Source organism: Zophobas morio, unplaced genomic scaffold (assembly GCF_036711695.1).
Source record: "Zophobas morio isolate AGI-343-1 ecotype UQ-CSIRO unplaced genomic scaffold, CSIRO_AGI_Zmor_V1 ptg000015l, whole genome shotgun sequence".
Taxonomy (NCBI): domain Eukaryota; kingdom Metazoa; phylum Arthropoda; class Insecta; order Coleoptera; family Tenebrionidae; genus Zophobas; species Zophobas morio.
In genome coordinates this window covers 250,424-277,323 of record NW_026972120.1, presented here as the reverse complement: position 1 = coordinate 277,323, position 26,900 = coordinate 250,424, and the positions used below count along the sequence as shown (strand labels likewise).

The 26,900-nt window shown below is 38.1% G+C and overlaps 2 protein-coding genes and 1 long non-coding RNA gene across 6 annotated transcripts; all 3 read left to right on the top strand.

Moving 5' to 3' along the window:
- Positions 1 to 3,300: 3,300 nt before the first annotated feature.
- LOC135129350 (ATP-dependent helicase brm-like) lies at positions 3,301 to 9,119 on the top strand. Its single transcript, XM_064056499.1, has 36 exons — positions 3,301 to 3,493; positions 3,556 to 3,681; positions 3,737 to 3,862; positions 3,921 to 4,067; positions 4,119 to 4,202; positions 4,267 to 4,383; positions 4,438 to 4,560; positions 4,617 to 4,712; positions 4,770 to 4,889; positions 4,953 to 5,001; positions 5,058 to 5,172; positions 5,227 to 5,338; positions 5,393 to 5,549; positions 5,604 to 5,747; positions 5,807 to 5,873; positions 5,933 to 6,086; positions 6,146 to 6,226; positions 6,284 to 6,370; positions 6,422 to 6,506; positions 6,563 to 6,639; positions 6,703 to 6,777; positions 6,835 to 6,885; positions 6,943 to 7,062; positions 7,119 to 7,202; positions 7,253 to 7,327; positions 7,382 to 7,435; positions 7,488 to 7,544; positions 7,595 to 7,693; positions 7,744 to 7,812; positions 7,868 to 7,886; positions 7,945 to 8,118; positions 8,179 to 8,244; positions 8,296 to 8,371; positions 8,428 to 8,533; positions 8,588 to 8,716; positions 8,773 to 9,119. The coding sequence occupies exons 1-36, from the start codon at positions 3,419 to 3,421 to the stop codon at positions 8,848 to 8,850; spliced, it is 3,474 nt and encodes a 1,157-aa protein (XP_063912569.1). The 5' UTR covers positions 3,301 to 3,418; the 3' UTR covers positions 8,851 to 9,119.
- A 9,445-nt stretch (positions 9,120 to 18,564) lies between these two features.
- On the top strand, positions 18,565 to 19,541 carry LOC135129334 (uncharacterized). The gene is made up of 5 exons (XR_010280554.1): positions 18,565 to 18,693; positions 18,982 to 19,098; positions 19,150 to 19,261; positions 19,320 to 19,443; positions 19,506 to 19,541. It is a non-coding gene; the product is annotated as an uncharacterized LOC135129334 (long non-coding RNA).
- A 417-nt stretch (positions 19,542 to 19,958) lies between these two features.
- LOC135129348 (uncharacterized) lies at positions 19,959 to 26,713 on the top strand. Of its 4 annotated transcripts, XM_064056497.1 has the most exons (42): positions 19,959 to 19,997; positions 20,057 to 20,140; positions 20,204 to 20,334; positions 20,390 to 20,564; positions 20,616 to 20,668; positions 20,723 to 20,994; positions 21,058 to 21,215; positions 21,267 to 21,320; positions 21,373 to 21,455; positions 21,513 to 21,626; positions 21,674 to 21,746; positions 21,800 to 21,888; positions 21,941 to 21,992; positions 22,061 to 22,202; positions 22,259 to 22,414; positions 22,466 to 22,563; positions 22,624 to 22,684; positions 22,741 to 22,856; positions 22,905 to 23,020; positions 23,072 to 23,189; positions 23,245 to 23,304; positions 23,355 to 23,416; positions 23,487 to 23,544; positions 23,607 to 23,684; positions 23,744 to 23,817; positions 23,872 to 23,926; positions 23,976 to 24,076; positions 24,133 to 24,250; positions 24,299 to 24,349; positions 24,405 to 24,529; positions 24,582 to 24,776; positions 24,835 to 24,891; positions 24,958 to 25,021; positions 25,070 to 25,157; positions 25,211 to 25,422; positions 25,485 to 25,693; positions 25,749 to 25,832; positions 25,901 to 26,034; positions 26,091 to 26,192; positions 26,247 to 26,319; positions 26,417 to 26,572; positions 26,624 to 26,713. In XM_064056497.1, exons 2-42 carry the CDS (start codon positions 20,083 to 20,085, stop codon positions 26,642 to 26,644), a joined length of 4,296 nt encoding a protein of 1,431 aa, XP_063912567.1. In that variant the 5' UTR covers positions 19,959 to 19,997; positions 20,057 to 20,082; the 3' UTR covers positions 26,645 to 26,713. The 4 variants fall into 4 exon arrangements, with proteins under 4 accessions (XP_063912567.1, XP_063912566.1, XP_063912565.1 ...); XM_064056496.1 differs by having other exon boundaries at positions 20,390 to 20,668; positions 26,250 to 26,319; XM_064056495.1 differs by having other exon boundaries at positions 20,390 to 20,668.
- Positions 26,714 to 26,900: the final 187 nt, after the last annotated feature.

Below are 26,900 nucleotides of genomic sequence, written 5' to 3'. Positions count from 1 at the left end.
AACGTTTCCCTAAAAGGAAAGCGAGATCAGTCATTGAATAACAATTCATAGCAAAGAACGCTGAGTGGTTAATATTATGGTCCTAGAATTTCTGAATTTTGTACCCTATTTGGCAGGCACGAGTAATTTTGTTGCTAGGATAAGTTTATGGCAAGCCCCTCCCTAGTGGGAGAATATTAGGTTTTGTTATATATTCTTTATAATAAAGCGCGTTACTTTTGTTCTTGCCTGTTCTGTTTAATTCTCATTTGTTTTCAATTTGTTCTTATAGTTTAATTTAATATATTTGCACTATTCATATTTTCTGTACCTGTGTACACTGCCTTTAGATTTAGAGGCAATTAAGTAGATCATGAAGAACCTGAAGTGAAATCTTGGGGACACATGATAAGTTACATAGATACTTCTACTTCCAGCTGATAACTCCGTGCGAAAGCGTTTGCTCGAACAAACTTTTGTAATGAGTAACATAATGGTACTAGCTTAAGTTCATGGGCCGCTGGTGGCGTCCAGTTTGTCTTTTGGTTTTTTACCTTCGAACTAAATCTGGGCGCTCACTAGAAGAATAGTACTAGTATTATACTTATGAATAATAGGTATAGCACTAGCGTTGTTTGATAGACATCAGTGAAAAAAGTGCTTGTACTATATGTGTGATAAACATGTACAGTATAGGCACTCTCTGCATAGTGTTATTAGCTAGTAGTACTATAGATACGGATAATAAGTTTTACTTACCTTATCATTTTTATCGTCTTTGAATTTCTATACTCTAATTGCTGTAACTTTCGCGCGCTTTTTATTCCTTTAGAACGTTATAATCTTCACTTTGTTTATAACAGTTAAAGTCATATTTTAAGCGAGGTAGGCTACCATTGTTTCATAGTGTTGAGAAACTAATCTGATGGAAAATGTTATTTATTGTTTAAGGTACACAGTGAACGCACTGTAAAAAAAAAAAATGTATACTGAATGTGTCCGAGATCAATAATAGAAAAAAAAAAGTTAAATAGGATATAATACCTTACTGCACGGTAAAGATTATAAATTAGTTATAACATAATATTTTGTCAAAAAAACCAAATTTATTTTAAATTTTACAATTTAGCTATAATTATATTCATTATGCGTAAAGCCGAGCCCATACCAATAGAGTTGCTCAAAAAAATAATCATATTATCTGCAATGAAAAGGTTTTATAAAAAAAAGCACAAATAAATCAATAAATAATTTTAAGAGAGAAATAATAACCCAGTTTAAAATAATACATACTTAGATAACAATAAAGAAAAACTATATTATTAACCACAAACTTAAGCGTTTAAAAATTAAATTAATTAAATTTATAAAATTTACGACATCATTTTTGCTTCCCGAACCTTGTAGGAAATTTATATAGAATTTAGTAGCCAAGTGTACACCCGCCACGAAAGTATTTTGCATTAAAAAAGGTCACAAGGGCAAAAAGAAAATTCTCTGGAGTTTAGTAACCTTACATGCACCTTATACCATCGTGGTTAAAAGCAAAAAGAGATCGATGCGATTTACTAAATTCGTGACAAAAAGTTATTTAGTTATGATATAACAATCTCCTTACAGCACGAATTTGCGAATTACTGATGCGAGGGTTAGCTAATTGATGCTAATTAAGTAGCAGAAAAGTTAACACTTCAAATACGCAAATTATATATATTCATTCCCGCTTTTTTTTTATTCTTTCAACATCAGGGGCTTTAGGACTTTGTCTTAGTAGGTCAACGTGGTCTAGGGACCCAGATTATTGTTTTAAAGAGAGTATGAGCCTCCAAGACCACTAAGGTAATAGTTTTTTATTTAGTATACTAAAATTTAATACAAATTGAGACTTCATTTAAAACAAAATTAAAAGAAAACCAAGTATACATGAGATGATTCAGATTCAGTATCCAGGAGTAAAAATTCGAGGTTATTACATCATAAGCATGTTTTTTAAGCCATTTTATAACCCCATTGACTAAAACTGCAACTTTATTTATTTTTTTACAGAACTGGCTGTACAAATATGTCGAAATGTGTCTTGGTCTTTAGAGCAGTAATATAGTTTGGATGATGTTCATAAAGAGATGTGATTTACTTTACTGGGTTACATTGTATTAAAAACAAATAAAATTTTTTTACGTAAGAAGCTTTTTAAGACAATAACAAAGGTCTCTTAGAAAAGACAGTAAAATTGAGTATAATCTAATTTTTTTAATAAAGGTATTTTGTATAAGAATTCATATAATTAAATACGGCGAGCTGCAGCTTACCTTTAAAAGACGTCATAATTTATAAAAAAGAAAGTCCAAAAATTTGGACTATACGACACTAGCAACTAGTATTGCTTAAGAGTTATTGATTTTAATATTTTTAGTTACAGACCACGTGATCCAACATATTGAATAGTGAATTTTGCAGTTTTATGGGCCGAGTATTTATATTTATATTTTCCCGTTAAATACTTACCTACGTTTTAATTAAAACTTACTTAAGTCCCCCACTTGGAATTGTTAGTAGTTCCTGAGGTCAGAAGATGGGTTATAGAACTCGATATCTCTAAAAATAATTTTCTAAACTTTTTAAATGGGCGTCCACTATTGGCATAGAAGGCTGATTAGTCTCGTGAAGGTAAGTCGAAGGACTAAAAGATTCTAATAGTCTAATAATTTTTAACTCTCCCGAGAGACTTGCCAATCAAATTCAGAGTAACTATAAAACTATATTCTTTTTCAACAATTAAAAATTAATGCAAGTTCTATTATTATAAATACTTAAAAAATTATGAAATTAAACCCTAATAAATCGTCTATGGGGCCATTACTAATTCTAGAACTTTCAATATATATTATCAAAATCAATCAACAGTGAGTTGTTATCCGCTACTGTTATCTATCTTGTCTAAACCGAGTCTCTTAGTAGATTTAAAATTAATTATATATTTAAGGAACGTTGTCGAATAAAGGTAGTAAGGAGAATCTTGTGCTCTACTCTCTCTTTTTTTTATATATTTTAGTTCTTATCTTTTTAAGTCTTATTATTCTTTTATTAAATCTCATACCATCTTTAAGAAAAACCTAATAAGGTGCTTATCAGTTGCAGGTGACATGCTCTCGGGGGGAGTAACCCTCACATTACAGTGAGAAGTTTTTATTGACGCGGGAAACATCCCTCCATTAATTTTCTGAGCTCAATAACTTAATGGGGGTAGTTGCATTCTGTGGTTTTTATCTTTTTCTTCAGGGTTGTGTTGGTCACAGCTAAGTGACTTCGGGTCATTAAAAATTTTATATAACGATTGAAACATAGTAATTTCATTAATCAGCCTTATTAAGTCCATCTTTCAAAAAAAAAAAGGTTGAGGAAAATTAATAGAGGCGGCTTGATAAAAAACTTCTGTTAAATGAATACTGAAGAATTTTTAGTAGATTCTTCCGATGAACTCTCGGCAGATCAACAGAAACAATTGAATTTTCAGGTTAGTACATTGTCGGGTTACTATTCTTTTTGATACTTTTTTATGGTTTTCCCTTATATCAGCTTTCCCTTTACCGTATTCTTTCTCGGTCAGAGGAATTACCGGATGAGTTTTCAAAGCGTTTTAAGTTTATGACTAAGAATGAACACTACCTTGATAGCTTTAGTAAAGTTAAACCTGGGAGCGTGGTCTCTATATAATATTTTTTTGGAGTTGCTCAATTGCAGCTTACTGGGGATTCAGGTTGAAAAAAAGATGTCATTTTATCGCAATCAACTTGAAACTCTCCCCTCCGATTTATCTCCTTCTCTCAAGTTTTCTTTGCTTTTAGATCTAAGAGGGGTCTTCTTGGCTAACTTACAAAGTGAGGTGTTTAGAATCTCGTATTATTTCTTTTTTACACTCTTTGAAACACTAATTACTGTAGGTGCGGAGGGATGTGTGTGTTTACGAAAAGAAAAACTCCTTTTTTTATGCCTTGAGTAAAAGAACTAGTACCTTGCGTGCCCGCTTTAGTTATATAAGAGACTTGTCAGCCACAGACCAGTTTGAAGCACGCTATATCGCCAATCTTGTATACTTTTATTACTTCTGTGAAGCCATATTCTACTACTTTTTTTACTAGCGAAGCAAAAAACGTTTATTACAAGAAAAGTACTTGAAAGCGGTGGTTCAGGGCGCTGCTGACTTTATCTCTTTCCATCGTCAGGTTTTCACGAGCTTTGCGTAGGCTCCCAGCTTCTCCTTAACTATGGTTATCTCCTCCTTGTCAGTGTCGCGGCGAGCTCTCCAAGGTGGTTGCTTCCATGGTTCGTCACCATCAAGCACTTGAGCAGGAGCTGAAGAGGCGAGAACAACTCCTCGAAAGGGAGCGCATGCGGATGCTCATGGTCTGACGCGCGCTCTTTGTTTACCAGTCTATGAAACAAGCCAAGTTGATGTAGGAAGACAATGAGGACGAATACCGCAAGCTTGTAAAAGAAAAAAAGGACTCGCGGCTGGCCTACTTATTAAACCAGACGGATGCGTATGTACAGAAATTTAAAGAGCTTGTGAAAGCGAGACAAGTTTGTTTATATGTCGATGTTACTTTTTTATTGGTCATCGAATTCTCACTTTTTAGCAAGGGCGAGCGGCCACAGGTGAACACAAGAATCGAGAAGTGCAGGACGCGGTGGAGGCTCCCGATGTGGCGCCCCCTAACTTGGATGATGCTGACGTGTGTAAAACTACTTATTCTTCTCTTCTTTAAGTTCATTGGAGCCTTGACCCTCAGGACGACCGGGACGACGAGCGGGGCAGGCAGAGGTCTTATTACATGCTGGCTCACAGTCTCGGGGAGGAGGTCTTGCAGCAGCCCTCCATCCTCGTCGGCGGTCTGCTCAAGCCCTACCAGGTTTGCTAGTGGGCATCGACTTGTTTGCTTGCCGTTCCCGTCTCATCTCTGCATGTGTTGCAGATGAAAGGCTTAGAATGGCTGGTGTCGCTTTTCAATAACAATCTGAACGGTTCCATTACAGTAATTTCAAGTTACTTCCTGCTATACTGATTCCGGCTAATGCAGGGATTCTAGCTGACGAAATGGGGCTGGGCAAAACGATTCAGTCGATATCACTGATTGCTTATCTGCACGAAGTCAAACAGTTCAAAGGTCCTTACCTTCTCGCCGTGCCGCTATCGTTAAGCACTTCTTTTATGTTTTAAAAAGTTGGTTTTCACTTGTCATCTTCTAGTACCATCTCCAATTGGCGGATAGAGTTTCAGAAGTGGGCGCCTTCCATCCCTGTCTTAGTGTATAAAGGAAAGCCACACGAAAGAAAATATTTGCAGAGCAAACTTCGCACCGTACTTGCCTTATAGCTTTCTAGTTTTGAGCGCTTGTCACACTCCAGCCCGTAGAGCGAGTTTGAAGTCTGCTTAACGACGTATGAATTCATTATGAAGGACAAGTCATCTCTGGGCAGAGTGAAGTGGCAGTATTTGATCGTGGATGAGGGCCACCGCATAAAAAATAAAGATGCCAAGCTTACTGTGATTCTGGCGGACTACTATAAAAGTAATGTTTACTCTCACTGGCGTTCCTCATTCCCTCTAGAACTCTTTATCAAAGTCCCTCACCGCCTGCTGCTCACCGGAACACCATTGCAAAATTCGTTGCCAGAGCTTTGGGCTCTTATGAACTTTCTGCTGCCCGATATATTCAATTCATGTCAAACATTTGAGGATTGGTTTAATAGGCCTTTTGCCAACACCGGTTGACTGCTCTCCTCAAATCTTTTTTCCTGCAGTAACTCGCATTTGCCCTTTTCGCAGGCGAGAAGGCCGAACTGAATGCAGAAGAAACCATTCTTGTTATCCGGGGCTTGCACAAGGTGCTGAGGTTAGTGTGCACTGGCTGCCTTGTGTCCAAGCCCACCTGTGCCGATCCGCCTCTTTTAGGCCCTTTTTATTGCGGAGACTGAAGTCCGAGGTAGAGGCGCAACTCCCCCAAAAGCAGGAGTACGTTATCAAAGTTGGGATGACGCCCCTTCAACAGCGTCTATACGATAGAATCAAGTCCAAAATTATAGTCACCGAAGGCCTTGGAGGGCAGGTACCAAACTCCTGCGACCCTGTGCAACTGTCCTAAATCGTTTCCTCCTATTTTTTGAGATGAAGACAAAATCGCTGAACAATACACTCGTCCAGCTTAGAAAGTGTTGCAACCATCCTTACCTTTTTGAAGATGTCGAGGTAAATTTCGTATTGTGTTTTAGTTAATTCCACATGTCGTCATATCAGTTCAATAAGGAAATGATGCCTGCTGAGTTTCTAATGGGGCGCAACTTGTACAGAGTCTCTGGTAAGTTTGAGTTGCTGGACAGAACCTTCGAGAAGGTGCTCTTACCCGCTCGTTTTTCACACGGCTTCTGTTATTTTTTTTATTAGTTGAGAGCTTCCGGGCATCGTGTCCTGGTCTTCTGCCAGATGACACGACTCATGTCTGTATTAGAGGATTACTTTGAATGGAAAGGTGCTTTCCATTGTGCTATTTATTTGATGGGGTGACAACGAATTCTCGTCTTGTAGCCTATAAATATCTCCGGCTGGACGGCTCAACATCCAGCGAAAAGCGGGATCATATGCTTAGCCTTTTTAATGCCGAGGTCAGCTTTTGTAGGCCACGAACAGGCTTCTAACATAGTTGCCCAATAACGTTCTACACTCAGCGCAGCGAGTATTTTGTGTTCATGCTGAGTACGAGGGCCGGAGGCCTTGGGTTGAACTTGCAATCTGCCGATACGGTGTTTTTCATCAACTCTGCCTCCTTCCGCCTTCTTCTAGTGACCATCGTTGAGCAGGTCATTATATTTGATAGCGACTGGAACCCCCATCAGGATCTTCAGGCTCAAGTTCTACTTCTCTTTCGCTAAGTTTCACCTGGGGGAATTGACCAATGCCCAATTTAGGATAGAGCACACAGAATAGGACAAAAAAGAGAAGTCAGGGCGCTACGCCTGGTCACCACTAACAGCGTTGAGGAGTATATATTGGAAGCTGCTTTAAGGAAGTTGAGCATGGACGCTAAGGTTCCTGAGAGACTACTTTCGGTCATGCATATGTTTACTACTACCAATCCTTAAAGGTTATTCAAGCCGGACGCTTCGATAATAAAACTACGGCGGATGTTAGAAGACAACTTTTAGAGGAGCTTGTCCAGAAAGACCAGGTGAGCTCCTCTAATGTTGTGGGTAACGCTCTCGTCTTCCTTCTTTATAGGAGCAAGAAGAAGGCAGGGAAAACCTAACACATACTTTGGAGGAAGTCAACGAAATGCTTGCCAGGAATGACGAGGTTTTTCTATTCACTGAACTTTCTCGCGCTTTGCTTAGCTTATTTCCTGGTCAGGAATTTGAACTTTTTCAAAAAATCGATGCCCAGCTTATTGCCGAAGCGGGAGGGGTTAGTGGATTCCATCTTGTGCTTTTAGTGCTGTATAATAGTCGAATTCCAGCTAGAAAACAGATTTATTAAAGAAAGTGAACTGCCGCCGCTGCTATTACTTCCGGAGGTTTCTTGGTTCCCGTTTACGATGCTCTTCTGTTCACAATATCTACTTAGCCTGATTTGATTAAGTCTACCACTGTTCCGTATGGCAGAGGCTACCGTGAGCACTCAGGCATCCACTACAACGAAACGGCGTCCGACAAAGAACTCAGCGTTAATGACTCTCGTCTAATTCTTAAATCGTTAGAATGTCTATTTCTCAGGAATCAATGAAGGAAGAGTACGGAAGCTTCTCGACTACAAAAAAATATGTAAATGGTCGGGCACGGAAGGTTCAAAGCCTTCTAATAATTTTTTATAAATTAGTAAGTATGTTATGGTGGGAAGGTCAATAGAGACGACTCAGGTGCTTGTTTTATCTGATTTTGTTTTTTTTATATTGCCGACTGCTTGAAATACGCCAGAAAAGGAGGACCCTTCAAGCTACAGACGGGGTGTAAAGACTAAGACAGGGAGCAGCCTCGAGACATATAATAGAATAACTCGTAAGAAACGGAAGACGGCTGCAGAGAAAAATTTACGTCATTCTTTAAAGTCTCTACGCCAACCTTCTGGTGCGAGAGGCTTAAAGAGGAGGGGTTTTATTTCTACTTATATATTTTTTTGTCCACTAAGCAACTTTGTGCAACTTGTGGCAGACGGCCGCGGGAGGTCTAAAAAGAAGACTGCTAAATGCGGAAGGAAGAAACAGAGGACAGTGATTGGTATGCCAACGCGGTGCGCTGGGGAGTGAGTTTTACTTTCTATTCTTGTAGATGAAGCGTTTTCGGGGAGCAGCGATGTTTACGAAGAAATGAATCGCATTTACTACGCACTTCTTGATTACAAGATGTAAACCCTTTTTATTAAATAAAGTTGACTACACACTTATTATTTTCCTTTCTTAGAGCCGGACGAAGTGTTGTAGAGCTGTTTATAAGCCTTCCAAGTCGTGAAGAGTATCCCGATTATTACGAAGTCATTGAGAATTTAATAGATTTAACCATGATAAAGGTATTATTACATTCGCTCGGGCTCCCTCTCTTGGTACAACTATATAATCTTCAGCAAAAAATCGACTCCAGAGAGTATCGTTGTCTAGCCGATTTAGAACGGGACGTTCGTCTGCTTGTCACTAACGCCAAAACATATAATGAAAGGACCTCTCAAGTTTATAAGGACGCCACCCTTTTGCTGGTTCTAAATATAAACTTTTCTATTATAATTATCTGCTTCTAGTGTCACCTACGTAGAACTTTTTTTTGAAAAGCAAAGAGTCGATAGGCGCTCCAGATAAAATGCTTCCTTCGAGCTTTATGGCGTTACTGTGACTGAACCTTAGAAATGGTAGGAATGCACTGCGACTAGTAACGGCGTTGGCCTTCCACTTAAAAGCAGCACGCACATGGTTGTGACCTTGAATAAAGCTTTTAACCTTCTAATTTAGTTATATTGGCTCCACCACACTCACGTTTTCGACCAAAATTACACCTCTTTGTGGAAAAAAGAAACGGAAAGTTAAACGAAGCGAGTGGGTTGTTGTATGTTAAAGCCGCGTCTAGTCATTACCTCTTTAGTGGCTCCTGCGCAAGAAAAGAAGAGTATATCAAAGAAATAATTCTTTTGTAACTTGAAGTTTTACACTCGCGTGTCTACTTCTATGTATCATATAAACTAAAATGCAACAAAAAAACTTTCATATTGAAAAGCGGTGTTTGCTCTTTAATCATTTTATTTAGATTTCAACTTATACTCCTTTTTTTCCCACCCACACGCCATATTACGATAAAATAGAACCCAACGCTGTATAGTGAGTTAGTTTGGTGGGCTTAAAGCATAGTGCATTACGTACCGGAGAAAAGCGCCTGAGTGATAACGACATTGATCTGAATGAATGTAGGAAGTGCGCACCCGTGTCTTGTAGCTGTTTGTTTCGTCTACAAGACTTGAAATTGTTTTATGTAAACTTAAACCAGTTTAAAAGAAATTATGTCAATTGTTGTAACTAATAACTAAAGGGTCACCAGGACACTTGGAAATAGCGTTTACTAAAAAATATTGAGAGTCTAAGCTCTTCTGATTAAGTTAAAATTAGAAAAAAAAAAAGTAATAAAATGGAATTACAGTCGTTGCAGAACTGAAAGATTTTAAAAAACTTTTCAATTTGGAGAATATAAATTGAAGCTTAAACTGTAGAAAAATGAGGCTTTAAACGACTATAACCTAAAGGACAGAAGAAAGAAGGCAACCGGGAATAAAAATATAAGCAACCTCGATAAAAATTTATTTTCTAGACCAGGTGCAAATAAATTTTGAGAATGTTGTAACGTGAACAAGGGGATGCCAAAGAAGCAAAGTTAAAAAAAAACATAAAAATTTCCGCCACCTAATTAGCAGCAGAGCGCAAGCTACCTAAATTCAAATGAAAGTCTAATACAAGCCCAACTATTTACCTTAGTAACTTATGTTACTAATAGCAACGTTTAAGGTGAATCGAAAATTCACAGGTTTATAAACACCCCCAACAATAACGCAATAGTAACACACTTAATGCAATGAAATATGTTTGGGAACAATTTAGATTATATTTCCGTGATGCAGTTAGCGGAAGCCTAAAAAATAATTAGCGCTTTAAATGATTAACCTTAACAAGCTATGAGATTCTAAAAGCCCAAGGAAGTAATTCAAACGAGTGACTAGTTTTGCAGTATGTATTTAATTAACAGAAAACTGCTTATTTAGAAAAGGTAAAAATAATTTGTGCTTCAGTTAAAAAAAACGCGATCATCGGTGTGGGTATACCTTGGACGGGGGACAAGTTGAAACGATCCTCGTCTTTTTAGAAATGTGGAACGCACAAGTGAACCTCTCTAAAGCTGTGGAATTATGTTCATTACACAGCGGCTACGTTTCTTTAGTTTCTCCAAGACCACTATAAATAGCGCTGGAAAAATAAGCGACCATAATAAGGACGTTGTTTTTACGACGAAAAAGCTATTAATTCTACGAAGAAAGATAAATTCTTTTAGTCACTAGCAAAATTAACTTTAAAAACCATTACTACTCGAAGAAATAAAGGGATGTACTTCTTGAATTATGAGCGAATAGCACTAGTAACTTAAAACCTAGGTAAAGATAGGACAAATCGGTTTAGGCACTTAAAAAATATATTTGTGTCCACGAATCCAAAATAGATTTTTCATTGTAATACTCTGAAGCGAACATAAGTAAAGAAAGAGTAAATCAAATTTTATTCCCATTTGCCTCTGTGAAGAAGTAGACAGGTTCCACGATCAAAATCCGATCCTTTATATATGAAATATGGGAACTAACCGTAGTGTACAAACGAACATGCTTTGTCTAGAATTTTTTTTATGAAATATGAGGGACGCACAGTTTCTAGAAAAAATTTTGAATTAGAACCTAGTATTTATAACGAAATGCATACGGATAATGGTACGGAGTTTAAGTCAAAGAAATAAGAGTATGTGCGCAGCATAAGAAGCGTCATCTGTCACATATTTCACCCAACCCCCAACCCCCCAACTCCCTATTTAATAAATTTGGAACTGAAGCAATGAACTAAGCTGCGTTTTAACTTTAATTTAAACCTCGGGCCATAAACCATATTTAACAAAACTTAGTGTTTGGGTCTATTGTTTACTTCCGCGACTTTAGAAAGGGAATAATTTATATTAACGACTCCGAAGGAATCTTGCTGAGTTCTGCTAAAAATGCATGCGAAAACTGTTTTCGAATTTTTGGCCTTGTACAAGAAGAACAGGTGGAAGCAGAAGTTTTTGTGAGGTTCGAGAAGAAGTTAAAAGCACGGAAGCGCTTAAAAACACGCCTTTAACGTAACTATCCCGGCGTTGATACTGAAAGCAACAATTTTAAATTTCTTGAAGACTATTCTGAGGAGGGGCCTTTAGTTGGAGATGAAGGCACAAGAATAGCAACAGATGTTTTTGAAAAGAGGAACGCCGGTAGAAAAAGTGACATTGAAAGTGATTTGGACGGGGCAAAAGAATAAAATTACGGAGCTAAATTTAAAGAAACTTTTCCACCGGGCCTGAGTCCACTACGAGGCAAATGCCATCGAAGAAAGAAATACTGACAGTAGTAATGGTCACATAAAGTTTAATAATATTCAACGTGTGCCAGTCCGATTTAATCATAATGGCCATTGCAAATAGTACAGTTATTTAATTACAGAAGTTAAAAGAGATAGGTATAAACTTACTTTCCCAAAAAGTGCGACCTCCTGTCAAGATCAAGACTGTAAATGTAGAAGACTTTTATCTTATCCCCAAATATGCTTATGAGGTGCTGAAAGTTGAAATATGGCCCAGGGCGGTGAAAGAAGAGTTGTTGGCTTTGAAGGAAAAACCTAGTAGCTAGTGCGAGACGGAGCATCAGACTTTTTATGTTTGTTTACTCGGCTGAATTACAACCTTGAAATTGTAATCACTTAATTCCGCAACCCAACCCACCTGTCCTCTGTTTAACATTCGATCTTGGGTAAAATTTCTTAACTTATATGATCTTTTAGTATAGTTATGATGTACTCAGAAGGTAAAAGATAGCGTTTTTAAGCTCCAAAGCCTCCACAGTAGCTAAGAGTTCTTTATTAGGAGTGTGGTAATTTGTTTTACCGGATTGTTCACGTCTTCAAAATTGGTTTAGTATTCATCCAGGCACGGGTAACTTAGTATCAGAGCGCTTTATTATTTGGAGGCTGAGAAAAATGAAACTTTAAGCAATACGATAACACTTTTGCTTGTTCCATGTAAACTTCAGTTTTTTTTTTTTCAACAAATTTTTTGAAACTTTACTGTTCTAAAATAGTTTTCTTATAAAACGCCGATAAAAGTTGGTAAAACCGAGAAACTGTTGCACTTGTTTTACATTTAGCCTAGGTTACTTTTGTATGTACATAATTTTTATAGGGTCCTGAATCTATATGTAAAGATGAAGGATCCTAAAAAGTCTATACTTTTCACATCAGAGCATTTCAAGAATTTAGAAATAGGGGTTATATTCTCAGTATTTTTAAACCTTTTTATAATATTCTCATCGTGCTTCTCAACTCTGTTGCTGAAAACAATAAGGCTTCCAAAGAATTGACATTAAACTAAACGAAATAATTCTTAAAAACGACGTTTAAAAAGTATTGAAAATTGGCCTGCCAATTTGCCAACCAGAGGGAACTACTTTATATTTAAAAGGCCATGTCGACAGTGATAAGCCATCTTCCTCTCATTATTTTTTATTCTTTTTAGATGATACCCCTTCAGTAAATCTAGTCTCATGAAGAGGTGGGCTTCGAGAAAGAACGGTTAATAAGTGATCCATTGAGGCCAAAGAAAATCTGTTCTTGATGGCTATTGCATTCAGATTTCGATAGTCAATAAGGTCCAAGTTCATTGCTGTTTTTCCAAGAAAGCATCCCTCACCGAGAGGGGCTTGAAGGAGAGTTTGATTCAGCCACCTTATCCAATTTTGGTCTATGTATTCTTTAAGATTCATCAGTCCTGCAGAAGATAGTGGATATAACTTGCTGCTGTTCCCCTTTAACTAATTTTATCTCGAGATCATACGGTCTGTGAGGTCGAAGCTTTAAGCTGAACTTTTTTTCGTCCTTTATAGTAAACATCTCAGAATATTTATCGTACTTGATAAAAAACCCTCGACCATCTGGTCGAGTATCAGGAGCTACAGTCTCCTCAGCGGGCATATCTAAATAAAAGTAGAGTGGTGGGTGAGCAAATTATAGTATAATTTTTTCTTTAACTACACCAGGAGATCTTTAGTAGCTGGCATATTAGTCCATTCAGCATAACTTATACCTGGTCGCTGGCGGAGATGACCGCACAAACCCTGCCCTGAAATATCAGTGTCGTTAACTCTTTGAAAAACGACTTTTTAAACTAAAAATTAATTATTTTTTTGTAAATTTTGTTTAAATGTCTTCTCTGAAGTGAAATAAACACAAATTAACTATTAATTTTATTTAATTTTTATTATTATATGGTTTTAGTCACTAATTACATTTAGAGAAAAATGAAGACAGGATAAGACTTTATATTTTATGAAACTTAAAAAAGCAGATTTTGGTTAGTGTTGACTAAGTCCAACTTTGTAAACAGTGCCTGAACATCGCGTTATTCGTAACACTTTGCTTGTGCTACAGAGAAAACAGCGCCTTGAAAGATCACGAATAGGCAATGTTTTTACTGATCTTGCCTAAGTTCTTTGGATACACTAACCTTGAATTAATTATTACAACCGGATACTCTGATTTTGTTCTAAAGCCACTTTTACTGTATTCGTCCCGACCAAGTTAGTTGCAATCTTAAAGGATAAATACATCAAACTATCTATAATTTGTTATCCATGACTTAGAAAGAAGGTCTTTTAGTTATTATCTACCTTGCCTGGCATTCATAAAGTTGACTGAAAGAACTAATCCAGCCATAAGGCCTTTAGTTGCCTAACATAATAATTCTATGGTAGGTTTAGCTAAATGGTAACATTTTAAATATGGCCGTTAGTTTTAAATAACATCCTGAGAATCTTTTACCTTTGTTTAAAAGATATTTAAATAGAAAGTAGTAATATTATACGACCACTAGATATGGAATCACTTTTTACAAATATTGCACACTTGTAGATTTCTGTAGGATATTTTATAAGAATTTCTAGACATAAAAATTTCTTTTGTACATACCATGAAGCGAGTCATCCTTTGTTACATAATGTTTATCTATCCAATGATATCTTATACCAACGATTTAACTGATTCCTATAAAAAAATTTCGCTGCTCCAGTTTAGCCACTTTATGTTCGACGTATTATGAAGCTTTAAAACACATTGCTAATATGGGTAGAAGGTGATAAGGTTCAACTTTCTGTTTTTATTAACCACATGTCACGGTGTACTAATTTAAACTGGCTTTAGATATAAACCAGAACAATTCTATTTCCTCTCTAAATTTATTTATTCGGAAAGACAAGTATAAAATTGTTCACAAAACTAATGAAAAGAACTCAATTTACATCTTCATAATATAAGCTCTAGTAGTGCACACCCTTTCTCGTACCTTAAAAAATCTTGTAACTATAAATGTATAATTTATTTGCTCGAACCGAAGCCCCATTGGTATGGCGGCTCAAAAGAATGGGGGCCAAGCGGATTTTTTTTTAGCTGGCAGGTTGCCATCCGTTGGTGGAAACACACGTTCAATGTAGGCGAGCCTGCCTCTGTATACGCTTACCCTCTACTACGATTGGGTCGTTGCTTTGACTCGAGGGAAACTACAAGTACCAACATTCAATTGTAATTATTTACCAATACCTTTTCGTCGTGACTATGGTACCTTGCTGAGGATTTGGTGAACTGAGGGTGGACTTGTGCAGCGGAGAGCCGTAGATTTCTCACAAACTATTGCAGATTGTGGACGACTTATATGGTGCGACTCCATCACAACCTATTAGGGGGAAAGCTTCACTGTTGGGTGCCTATCCAGGGTGGGTCTCAAGGCCATTCTGGAGGTTCTTTAAGGTTTAAAATATTGTTGCCCATTTAGCGAAGTTAATTCCGCTGCGCAGGGTCAGATGGACTATAAGCAGCCAACAGTTTTAACCTTTCACGGCGCGCAAAAAAAAAAAGGATCTTATATACTTTTAAAGAGGAACTTTGACTTCTTACTAAAAATCTTAAAATAGACTTTTAAAAAGAGGTAATAATTGTAAATCTTTAAAAACCTTTAATGACTCTTACCGTTTAAGAAGTTTTAGAAAAACTTTATATCACCATCTTAGAAGATAAGAAAGTATGCAAGTAAAGACAATGTCATCTTTGAAATCATGTTACTTATATGGTATTAAAAAGAGATTCTTTTTAATATTATCTTTCTGATAAACCAGAAGAAATTTCTAACTCAAAGCTCATAACAGCTTGCAAACAACCTGCCAACCTGAAAAGCATGTTTCTTATAAACCATTAGTTGGAGAATTAGTTGGCATGTCTTTATAATTAATCGGATTGGTAAAAAAGTTGTTTACCTCCATTTTTTAAGGTTACCGCAACCAAGCCGGAAATAAGATTTCTTTTATGGATCTTGTCTCCAGTTTACACCGGCATTGACTCCTTTTTTGAGTATAACAGGGGGTATCCACCAAAGAAGAGTGCCCACTTGAAAAGATTGCTATTTAGTGCCCTTTGGCAAAAGTTTTGCTCAAAGTGTTTTTATATTCAAATATTAATTACCGTAAAAACCTGGAGCCCCTTTGCCCTTGACTCTAATCCCAGCCTAGATGCTCTAGTTTCGCCCACCTATAATGCAACCATTGAAACTAAAAGCATTTTTATAAGTTGATCACTATCACTATTTATCCTGCGAATATAATATTCCTAGTAGCCTTCAAAAAAAGGTTAAAATGTTTTCGAACACCAGTGAAAGAGAGACGAAAGGTGGGTATATTTTTTCAAAAGTAGATTTCTTTGTTCGAGGAACTCATACGTTTAATTTCTCCAACTTGATCCTAAGAGCATTTAGAAGTTCTCGTTGCTTTTATAAAGTTTGTTCAAGAACACTATATTTGATTCTAAATATTTTCTTTAATAACACCCGTTGTTTTTGTCAGTCTCCTATTGAAAAACCATATTGGGACCCACCTTTTAACAACAATCAACAATTACGATTCTGGAGATCGTAAGGTTCTCCAGCGGTAATAAGCGTTAACGATGAACTTAATATAATTATAGTATGTAACTAGAAAAAAAAACAAAAATAGTTAACAGAACTATGACCTCAGAGCAAGAGTGGAGGTAACGCACAACTATATTAAAGCTGCGCGCAGGCAGAAATGGAACCTAAGAAAAGACCGCAAAAAAAAGCAGAACTTGTACGTGGAAGCAAAAGCGCTCTATACAGAGAAAATAGAAGGAATGCATTGGTCGCATTTTACATACTAATACCCAATGAAAGTAAGGTTACGGGCGCATGCTAGATCATGGCAGCAATATAGCAAATCAGGTAGAGGAGAAGGTAATGCCTCGAAAGGGTGCACTGTGTCTATGAAAAATTGTACAAAAATGAAGCTAATGTACACACTAAGCATAAACACCTTTTATAATCAAGTTAGATCCTCCTTTAAAATTCTCTAAGGGTAATTGAAATTTAGGCTTATGTTTCATTCCTACACACGATGCGATAAACGTTTATTGAGTTTTCTTTTAAAAACCGTTATAAGACGCGAGCCGTATATGCTAACGGGAGACGACCACTAATTTCTAATATACGATATAAGGTTAGAGAACTTAAAAACAAAATTGACACAAAAGGATTAAGGAAATATATATTAAAATATACGTATTTTTGACCTAGCTGCTATCACAGAAAATACAGCTTATTAAATAAGAACTGAAAGCTTATTTGTTAGCAAGATATATAGGTGCACAACTGACTAATTAAAGTAAGTAAACCTCTACAGAAGTCTTTTGCCACAATAAGCACGAATTTCCCCAAAAAAAGAAGAAAAAACGTCTACACGGGATGCCTTTACTAAAAGGAAGTTTGTATAAATTGACAATTATTTATAGTTTTTACATACAGGCTGTACAACATCTGATAAGGGCGTTTCTTATCAAAAAGTCGTTTAGTCTGGAGTGACCTATTAAGGAAATCTAACATGGATGTAAGAGTTACACTAAAAGCCTACGAATTAATAGCATTGCAAGGTTAAAAAATCAGACAACGAAAATAGAGCTAGCCTTACAAATACCAAAAGACATTAAAAACAGCCTATCATGCCAATGGTTGACCTTAAAAAACTGAGCAATGCTACCATAGTGAAGAACGAGAGAAGGCAATAGTAAAGGTGCTTTCATCTAACCTGCGTCCTCAACTTTATTTTGTTTGGTCGGATTAAATTTAATTGCCATAATGCATTTTTTAAATTACGCAATAATATATGCGTTTTTAGCACGTGAGAGCACTTAAAGGGGCCCTCCCCTATAGCCAGGAGCTCATAGCTGGGGTCTCCAGGTGCCTTCGGATGTTGCGTCTAAGGTCGCCTCTCCCAGTAGTGGGTTTTAGTCCTTCGAGGCTGTCATTATAAGCTCTAAAGAGCGTACGCTGGTGGGCCCTGGCCCCAACTCTTACAGAAGAGGGAAATTCAGATAAGCGGCTTAAGGTCTGAAGACTGACCGTAGTGAGCTAGTGCTAAAACAAAAAAAAGTTCTTTGAGGCTTACCACTTAAAGTAATGGTCTATGTCTTCTTTAAGTTTCCTTCTCATAAATGTTTCCAGTTTCTAACTTCTAAAGCTATTTTAGGCTCATATTTATAAATTCTACTCTCCCTCTTGCACAACTTGAGGTTAGTTGTGCCTCAGCCTCATTCTTGTTCTAAGATCTTAGTATTGTCTTTCGTGCATATTAGTTTACTTCATTTTGTTCCTATTACCTTAGCTCTCAAAAAAAAAAGTTTAATCATAGTCGCTTGCTAGCTTCAGAGAACTCTTATTAAGGGTCGTAGAACTTGTAAGGCTATTTAGTTGTTATTGCACGAAGCTTAACAAGTAAAACTAAAGCTTTATTTCACGCCACAAAAAGGTGTACCTCCCAGGATGTGAGAAGTTAATATGTTAATAAATCGTTCTATGGACCTTTTATCGAGCGTTCTCTCTTAGTAAAAGGACAAAAATACCTTTTGCGAGTGTTTAATTCATTTCATTGTTTTCGACCCAAATCTTATTTTTCGTAATTCTTTGGATTAAACTATAGCTTTAGAGAATTAGCAAAGACCGTTTTTTCAGATTAAAGCGTACACTACATGCACGTTAGCTAGCTTTTCCTTTTATATTTGGACTAGTATTGAACTGCTTCCTTAGAGCCTAAATACATACCCTAGTCAATGTGAGTCCTCCTTTAAGAGTAAAGAGGTAGGTTTTGGGCGAATAACCCCAATCGCGGTAACCGTGCTTTATCTTCTCTTGGTAGAAGGTCTTAACTTAAGTCAAAATCTTTTACTGTCACCTCTGATGGGCCGTTTGGAGACTCAAGTTGAGTATAAGGCTTACTCAGCGGCGGTGTATAAATGTATTAAATCCAGCGAAATATCCAGGGAATGGGCTGACCTAATTTCTTTTCTTCAAAATTTAAATAAGGCATTTTATACTTATACAATACATCACTTATTTTTACTTATATTTTTAAAGAACTGTTTTCCCGACCTTATATACAATAAAATTAACTTTTAAAATATTTATTTTGCATAATATATAAAGTTAAATTTTTTATGACTTTATAAAGCCATTATTTTTATAAAAAACAATTAATCCGAATGCGTTAAATTTAACTGTGTTGTTATATAGTAACTCCTTTTAGGTTAGTATTACATATTCTTGTTATATTAAAGGGTTTTTCGAATAATAAAGCTTGTTATACTTTACAAGGTTATTAGTTGTGCTCGTCCGTTTTCGGATCTTCCGCACAAACGCTTGGTTGCTAAGAAGCTTGCTCAGTGTTTAAGCCCCTCGCTTCCCAGCGGAGTCCACCTAAAAGCTCTTGAGGTCGCACTTTGAATATTTTAATGAACCATCTTCAACATTTTGTTGGTCAAGGTTTACGACCTGATTTTTTAAACGTCTTGGGATAGTGCAGCTCAAAAATGATATTCACCTCTACACAGTTGGACTACTGCCTTTGTTTAGCGAGGCACCTATTAGCGTTAAAGTATTTAATCAAGTTCTTTTCTTTCATACAACGCGTTCATTTCAATTCACGAATAAAGCCTTCTTTGCTTGCTATATACGAAAATCACTTTTTGCCGCTCGGCCCATCCTTATCCCCCTGCTTTCTTCCATCCTTATGTCGATACTTCCTGGTCTAGAGGATGGTGGAGAATTTTTTAACAGGTTTTTAGTTTATTTCTTTTTAAGTTCATCAGCAAGCCATTTACTTGGATTCTTGTTAACAGGACTCTGGATTTACTCGACAGAGTGTGTAAGCAGGTTATATGTAAGTTAACTGACGCTAGTGGGATATTACCATTGCTTCCGAAGGTGACCGAAGAGTGCTTTCTATGGACACTTTTCCGTTGTCTTTTTTGGGCCCCTTCCATTCGCATCCACGCCACAGCATACATCGCACATATCATCAAGAACGAATTAGTTCATTTTCCACCAGCGCACGTATCTGAAGTACTTTTTGTAGCTTTTGGATATCTTGGATTTACATAAAACCACATCATTCCCATTATAACGGTGGATGTGGCGGCATCGGCCCTTTCAGAGTGCCTTTCAGACAACAATGTGCTCGTTGTGAGAAACGTTTTGGATATATTAATAAATTATTTTTCCTTTGAAAAGGTTGTAATACCTTTATTGGATTGAGGGTTATCTATTTTATATGACACTTCGATATTAGGGCTGCTTAAGTGGAAGGAATCTAAAGCTAGTGCTTACCTCTGGTTTAGTGTTTCCTTTTTAATCTTACACTCCTATGCTTGCTGTTTACTTTTTCTCAAAGCACTTTACATTGTATTGAAGAGGGACATGTCCCTGAATCGCCGTCTTTATAAATGGCTTCTTGGACCTCACGAAACCGTCTCGGGTCCTTAATCAAAGCTTACTTTTTATTTTGGCAGAAATCAATCATGCGAATTTTACTGTGCAGCTACCTATTTTAAAGACCATGTGCGTGAACACCTTGTGGAAGCTATTAAGCTCGAGTTTAAGAAAGCCCGTCCTCTTCCCACCCTTGCTATGCCTTATAAGATGCTCGTGGTTTTAGTGGAGAAGTCGGAGGTTTATTCGCCTGCCAGTGCCCACCTCATTTTCCCTATAAGCCATGTGAATCCAGATTGGCAACCACATCGTCGATGAGGTTGTCGATCCAGTTTTAAAGTCGCTAAAGAGCACTGCAGAAACTATGAGCGCTGAGTGGGAAAAAGTCCTTGCAGCAGCGACCCATTTCTTTTCGTTGTTGGATGCGAAAGCGCTTCTTAAGCACCTCACCTCTTCTGTGGAGAAGAAGCGTAAGTATTCCATGCCACTGCTACGGAGCAGTCACTGTTATATACCTCGAGGTTGCACCTGTCCAAGCCCGGAAGTTGTGGACCGTGGCGAGCCGGAAGCTAAAGTTAATACATATTGCTTTCTTTTTAACTCATTAGCCTTTTGACACCTCCTTAAGGCGACGGCTTGTCCATACACTAAAGTCATATCCATTTTTCTGTTTACACTACAAATTATGGACTTTAGTAAACTGCGGAGCACCGATTTACTGGCTTCGGCATTTGCTCAAACTTTCAGTGCACTTGTCACGTGCCTTGAGTCACAATGCCACCTTTTGCCGCTGGTGCATCTTCTACAGTTGAACAAACTCTGTGCGAAGTTGTTGGAGTCCATTGAGCGCATAAAATCTGCTGAGTCAAAGCAACTGATTTGTCTTGTAACTTTTTTCAGGTCTTTTTCTAGGTTATAGAAAGTGAGATGGAAAACGAGTTCATATTGTTATGGACTGTCTAGATTTTTATCCACTCTTCTGTCTATTCGCCTTGTTCCTGCCTTTGTAGAATGGAGAGAAGCCTCTAGCCCCGCCTATACTGTTCTCTTTCTTGAGCACTGTAATATAGCTGCAAGTATTATTTTCTTAACGGGGTCGCTACTTGCTGCTTGCGCCTCAGGTCGTCATAATTTCAAGTTTCTTCTCGTTTTTCTGGAGACAACAATTATAGATGGCGAAGATATTACGGGCTATGAGTGTGGGATACCAGAAGAGACTCCAGCGGGTGTGCAGGCTCAAGAACGTTTTTTACTTTTTTTCTTACTTATTAGTTGCAGAGGTTAACATTGCAGACAGTTATGCCATTGCTGGAAGGTCATGGGTTAGGGACCTCTGTAAAAGTCTTTTGGCCCTTCTTAGAGTTTGTACTTTTGCTCCCTTCCATTATTCTTTCTTTTGATTTTTACTGAAACTGAAGGTGCCCATGTGGGCTGTAGTACACTCAGCTTTTCGATGTCATTCCGATTTCATGGCCTGTGATATGACATTAGTCTACAATGCAGAGACTTTTTTCGCGACTGCAGCCGAAATTGTACTTCTCCTTTTCTTATTTTACACACTTCGCTTCTACTCTTTTAGTTGTGGCGATGGTTACTTCCCACCACTTCTATTAGCCATGTTGAAACCATCGAAATAGTTACAGATTTCTTAAGTCCCTTTAATTTTTAATATTTCATTTTATATTTGATAACGTCATTTGAGCAGAGCTTCATCGACTGCACGCCAGGTGCACTGCTGATGATCTTTCTGTCTGCGAGAAACTGGTTTGTCAACTTCTTACCAGCCCAGAACAGGTTCCTTTTTTACCAAAAACAGCTTGTTTTTTTAGCAACCTTATATACCTAGCAAATGCGTTTGACCGCAGCCTCTCGCTTTTCTACGCTCTGGCGTTTATCCGGTTTTTTCTACGCTTTGAGTTGTTGATTGACTCGCTTCCGCTTAGCATGCCTCTCGTTAACTTTGTAGGTGGTCTTCAAGGCGGAAAGGACGGAACCGTCCTTTTAAAAAGAGCAGTTCTACTGATGAAGGACTTGATCCACGATGAGGACGTCACCGTCCAGCATGAAGCCCACTCCTGGCTGGCGCTAGCCTTGGCCAACTTACCCTCGTAAGTATATTTTAACCGGTGCGCTCTAGTAAAGCACCTGTTTCCATGGTTTTTAGTCTTCTTCACCCGCTATTGGAAATTCTTCTGCATCCCTCAACCCGCCGTCGCCTTAACGAAGGTGGTGGCCCTTGGGAAACTCTTGTTTACTTGGAGAGACGAACTGATATTGCTCAACTTCAATACGCGATGGACTCCATTCAGTCCTTGCTAAGGTTTATTAACGCTTTTGTTTGGTTAATATATATATTACTTTTTTCTATAAGGGAGCATCCATGCGAATTCATGAATGCACTTCTTACCGTCCATGTTTCGGAAGCGTGCTACCTTTTCTCTTTATACACCATCCAGTTAGATAACTTGAGTATACTTCGTTAATTATTACGCCTTACCAGGCAGCTCTATTTTTCCTTTTCTTCTGTAGATATCACTTCTCCTACCAATATCGATTCTTATTTTCTTCTTCTCGCCGTTCCTGTAGTATGGTGCTTTGCGGCTCTTCGTTCATGCGAGACTGCTTTTTGACTAACAGAGGCTTCAGGATTATACAAAGCGAATTTCGGGCGTCGTCTTCTTTATCGTTGCGCCAACTTAATTCCAAACTTCGTGTACAAGCCAGTCACCTAGTGAGCTCACTTTTTTGCGCACTTGCTTCTGGTACTTTTGGCAGTGGGCCTCCTATTTCTATTAATACGTGCTTTGTAGTAAGCTGCAAAGAGACAAAAAGCGCTGCTGCACTACTCTCTTGGTTGACAACTGTCCGAGAGACCCTTCATTACTGCTTAACTTCTACGCTGTTATCTAACGTTTTCGAATTACAGGTTTGCTGGTTTCAGCTTAACTATTTTCAGTCATTGATTTTTCCCTTTCAGCCTACTTTACTTGAGGGTTTGAAGTTTCTTTTGATTGTCATATACATGTGTGATTCATCATCTATTACCTGCACAATCTCCTATGAAACTTCCATTAAGACTGCATTTTCTCTGCAAGGCATGCTTTTCTATGATCCGTGCATGTTTATTAAATTTAGCAATCAAATGTTTAGAGCCAGTAAGAGTTTGGAAGTACTGGATAGAACACCTTATGAACTGTTTACCGCTTATGGGTAACTACGCTGGCTATTATAAATCATCTTTTAAAGGAAAAATCTGAAAGGTACGAGTTCTGCTGCCCTCCTGACTCTGTCTATACAGTCCCTATGCCGTTGCCTCGACTCGGTGCTGTCTGTGCTCGTTGCACATATGTGTGCACTCGCTTCAAAGCTAATAGTTTATGTTTTGTTATAAGCTGGACTTGTTGACCGTCGATCCGCATCACCCAGTCATTTTGCTAGAGGGCCTTAAAGGTGAATGGACCACTTTGACGTCTCCTGCAGTACTGTTGTTACTTATGCCCGGCATGGGGTAGGCTTCCTCCGCTATTGCATCCCCCAAGAGAAACGCCCAGACCGCATGGAAAAAATTGAGTTGTCCGGAAGTTCATCAGGTCCCATATAATATTAACGCTAATGCCCTGAAAGCGCTCATTGCGTCTTTTTGTTAAAGGTGCCTTCAGCCTTATTAGTGCAATGAATATTAGGCTTTACCAGTGTGGCAATAAAGGTTTAGCCTATAATCTGGTCCCTTCTTCTATATTTAGGCTTTATCTTTTATGTAAAGTATTATTGTTTTAGGACTCCCTGGATGTGTCGGAGCTTATCCTCGTTCTTGTTCGTTGCATGGCTGAAAGTATATAGATTTCCTTAGGCGCTTGGGTCACTCGCTTTACTTGGCCCAGCTCTAGCTACTTTGTGGAATGAAGGCCTTTCCTCCAAAGCGTTATGGCCTGCTGGTCTGCTTTCTGCTGTTGGGTGTATAAAGGCCCGGAACCACCATATTGTAACTTTTGCTATTTTTCGCGCAAATATTATTGCCTGTCACAACTGAAGTTCTAGGAGGCACCCTTAAAAACACTAAAAGACCTCGTGTTAGATATTTTGAACATTATGTTTTACAACTTTCCGGAACAGTTTATCGCCTCAGTGCTCTCCTTATGGCCAGCAGACAATCCTGGTATAATTGCCGAGGGGCCTTGAGACTACTCTGTTTCTACTGTTCTAGATGTCAGCCCTTCTTTAAAGGAATTATGTCGTGCATCCCGTGCACCCACCGGTCTTTTCTCAGCTTCACATTTCTTTAAAAAAACATTTTTAGCGACGCCTCTTAGAAAGAATGGATACTGCTATTCATATGCTAACTATGTTCCACGGAAGAGAGGCGGGCTACGTTGTGCAATGCCTTCAAAGCAGACTGGAGCGCAAGGAGCAGCCTGTTGACTGTTCGCTTCTAGAGGTCGGGTGCTTTATGTGTAACCGTCGCTGTCCGCCCTAATAAACACCGCCAGTTCCTCCACCTTTACTTGATGAAGTGTGACGGCGAAGCTTTGAAGGTCATCTGGGAAGCCCTTCTGACTTTAATCCGCCGGCTTAACTCTTCTGCTCTCGCACTGAACTCCTTGTTGTGGCAATATCTCTGTTTCTGCGTGTGTGTCGATCGGCACAATTTACTAGGAGACCGCCGTTTGCTTCGTCCAGCACAGGTAGTTTTAATGAACAATGACAATCATGGCCACTTCCTTTAAGCGCTTCGGCTTATAGGAAGTCTTCTATATGCTCTCGATGGCCATACTAAATGATACCCTTTCCTGTTCCAAGGTCTGTAGTCATCTTAGGATGCAGCTTTCTTACGAGTAATAGACAAACACGTCTACTGTGTATAAGGTCTCCGAGAAGGCGCATGCGTTGAAAATATTTACAACACGGTTTCTAAAGGCCATTGAATTAAGTATAATTCAACTACACCCGACTTCGCGTATTCTTATTCCTCTCACAGTTTTTCCTCGGGGGAACAAGGACAGAACATATTACATATCGAGTATTCTCAGTCCAGTTTTTACTGCAGTCAGAAAGGAACAGCTTTAGTAAAGGGTTGTCATATAATAGGTCTTGCTTAGATACTACTATTGTTTACTAGTGGTGTGCGCCCCTGGGCGCAAGCCGAAGTAGTGGATTTTATTGCATCCGTCACCGAAAATCTTTCTTTTTTCGACGTCTGGAAAAAAGAAGTGCACGACATATTTATGGCACCCAACTTTTTTAGAACTACAGAAATCTGCCTGCGGCTCTGGAGCATCTGCATTAAGAACCTTACTAACAACGATACCTCTTTATTGGAAGAACTTCTTGGTACCTTTTCGGGAGCGTATGATTTTTTTCTCTTACTCCTTTTTTCCTGTTGTTTTGGGCAGACCAGGAGTGGTCGGTGGGCGGTGTGAATCCGTTGGGACTTTTCGGCAATCTGGAGCAGGAAACCGGGCAGAGGGCCCTTATGCTCAACCGTGTAGCATTCATCCTCTTTGCTAACCAGATGGACCAGTTTCAGCACTTGCTTCCGCATATAATGGAAAAAATTGTCGAGTGTATGAAGCATCCCAACGCCTGCCGGCTTCACTCCAAAGTCCTTTCTTTGATTACTCGAGTCTCTATTGATCAGTACATTTAAGATATTCCAGGTCCTTTTCTTGTTTAGAGTTGCCTTGCTGCGATCTTCTCCAGCATCCTTGACCTCCTGGTGGACCTCTTTCATATTTGAGATGGTAGCGTTCTAGCTATTATCTTTATGTATACCTTTTTTTTAGTTATGAAACCTGTGGGGACTTGTTAGGAGAAAATATTAGTTGATGCGCTTCACTTTCTAGAAGTTGGACGAGAATTTGACGATGATAGGTTGTCCAGCATTCTCTCTTGTTGTAAAGTTTTGGATCTGGTTTCCTCCCTTCCGGTCGAGCGCTTTAAATTGTTCATCTTATTTTTAAAGTTTGATACACAAAGTTCACTATTTCTTGGTTACTAAGGCATCAGTGGGTCTTTTTTTGTTCAGCAAAATCTTCTACATCTTCCCCTTTGTCCTGTTTTACTCCATTATTGGAGCGTTTGTATCTCCACATCCAAGCGAGGTATCGTGTATTTCATCTTTCTTGCTAGGTACGGAATTCAGTTTTTATCTTCAGCAGTCCTGCGCTTCCCGAGAGTAGTAGAGATTATATAAAGGACAAAGTCGAGGGTGATACCTTATTAGATGAAGTTCTCAGCCCCTAACTTTATTTTTTCTTTCATAAATTGAATTTTAGTTTTAAATATAATAATTATTCGCTTGTATTTTTTTGGTGTATCTTTTTAGTTCGGGAGGAGAAAATTGCTTTTGACGCTGAGAAGTATAAAGCACATTAGCGAACTTGGCCCCTTTCTTGCATTCTTTGAAAATTTCACTCGCAAAGCGGAAGTTTTAAAGTGTGAATTGGACCTAGATAGCGTTTCTGCTATGATTTGTCAAGAGGTCTTTCTCTTCGCACTACCGTAATCGTAGGTTTATCTTATATTATAATAGTTTATAGAATCTTCGGTGTAGGTTGTCAGGCCAATGACATAACAATTGAAACGGCATTTTTAGATCTGTATAGTTTTGTCGTACTTAGAGTATTATAAATAAAAAATATATAATCAATTGTAAAAAACTTTTTAAAGTCACTATTAAGCATTAAATTCTACAAAAGTTGTTATTAGTGCCACAGCCTTTTTCAGGCGATCAGAGGGTAGAACTTCATTTAGTGTTTACTTTTATCTTTAAGTTTTAAAGCACTACAAATCAGTTAAATAAAGTAGTT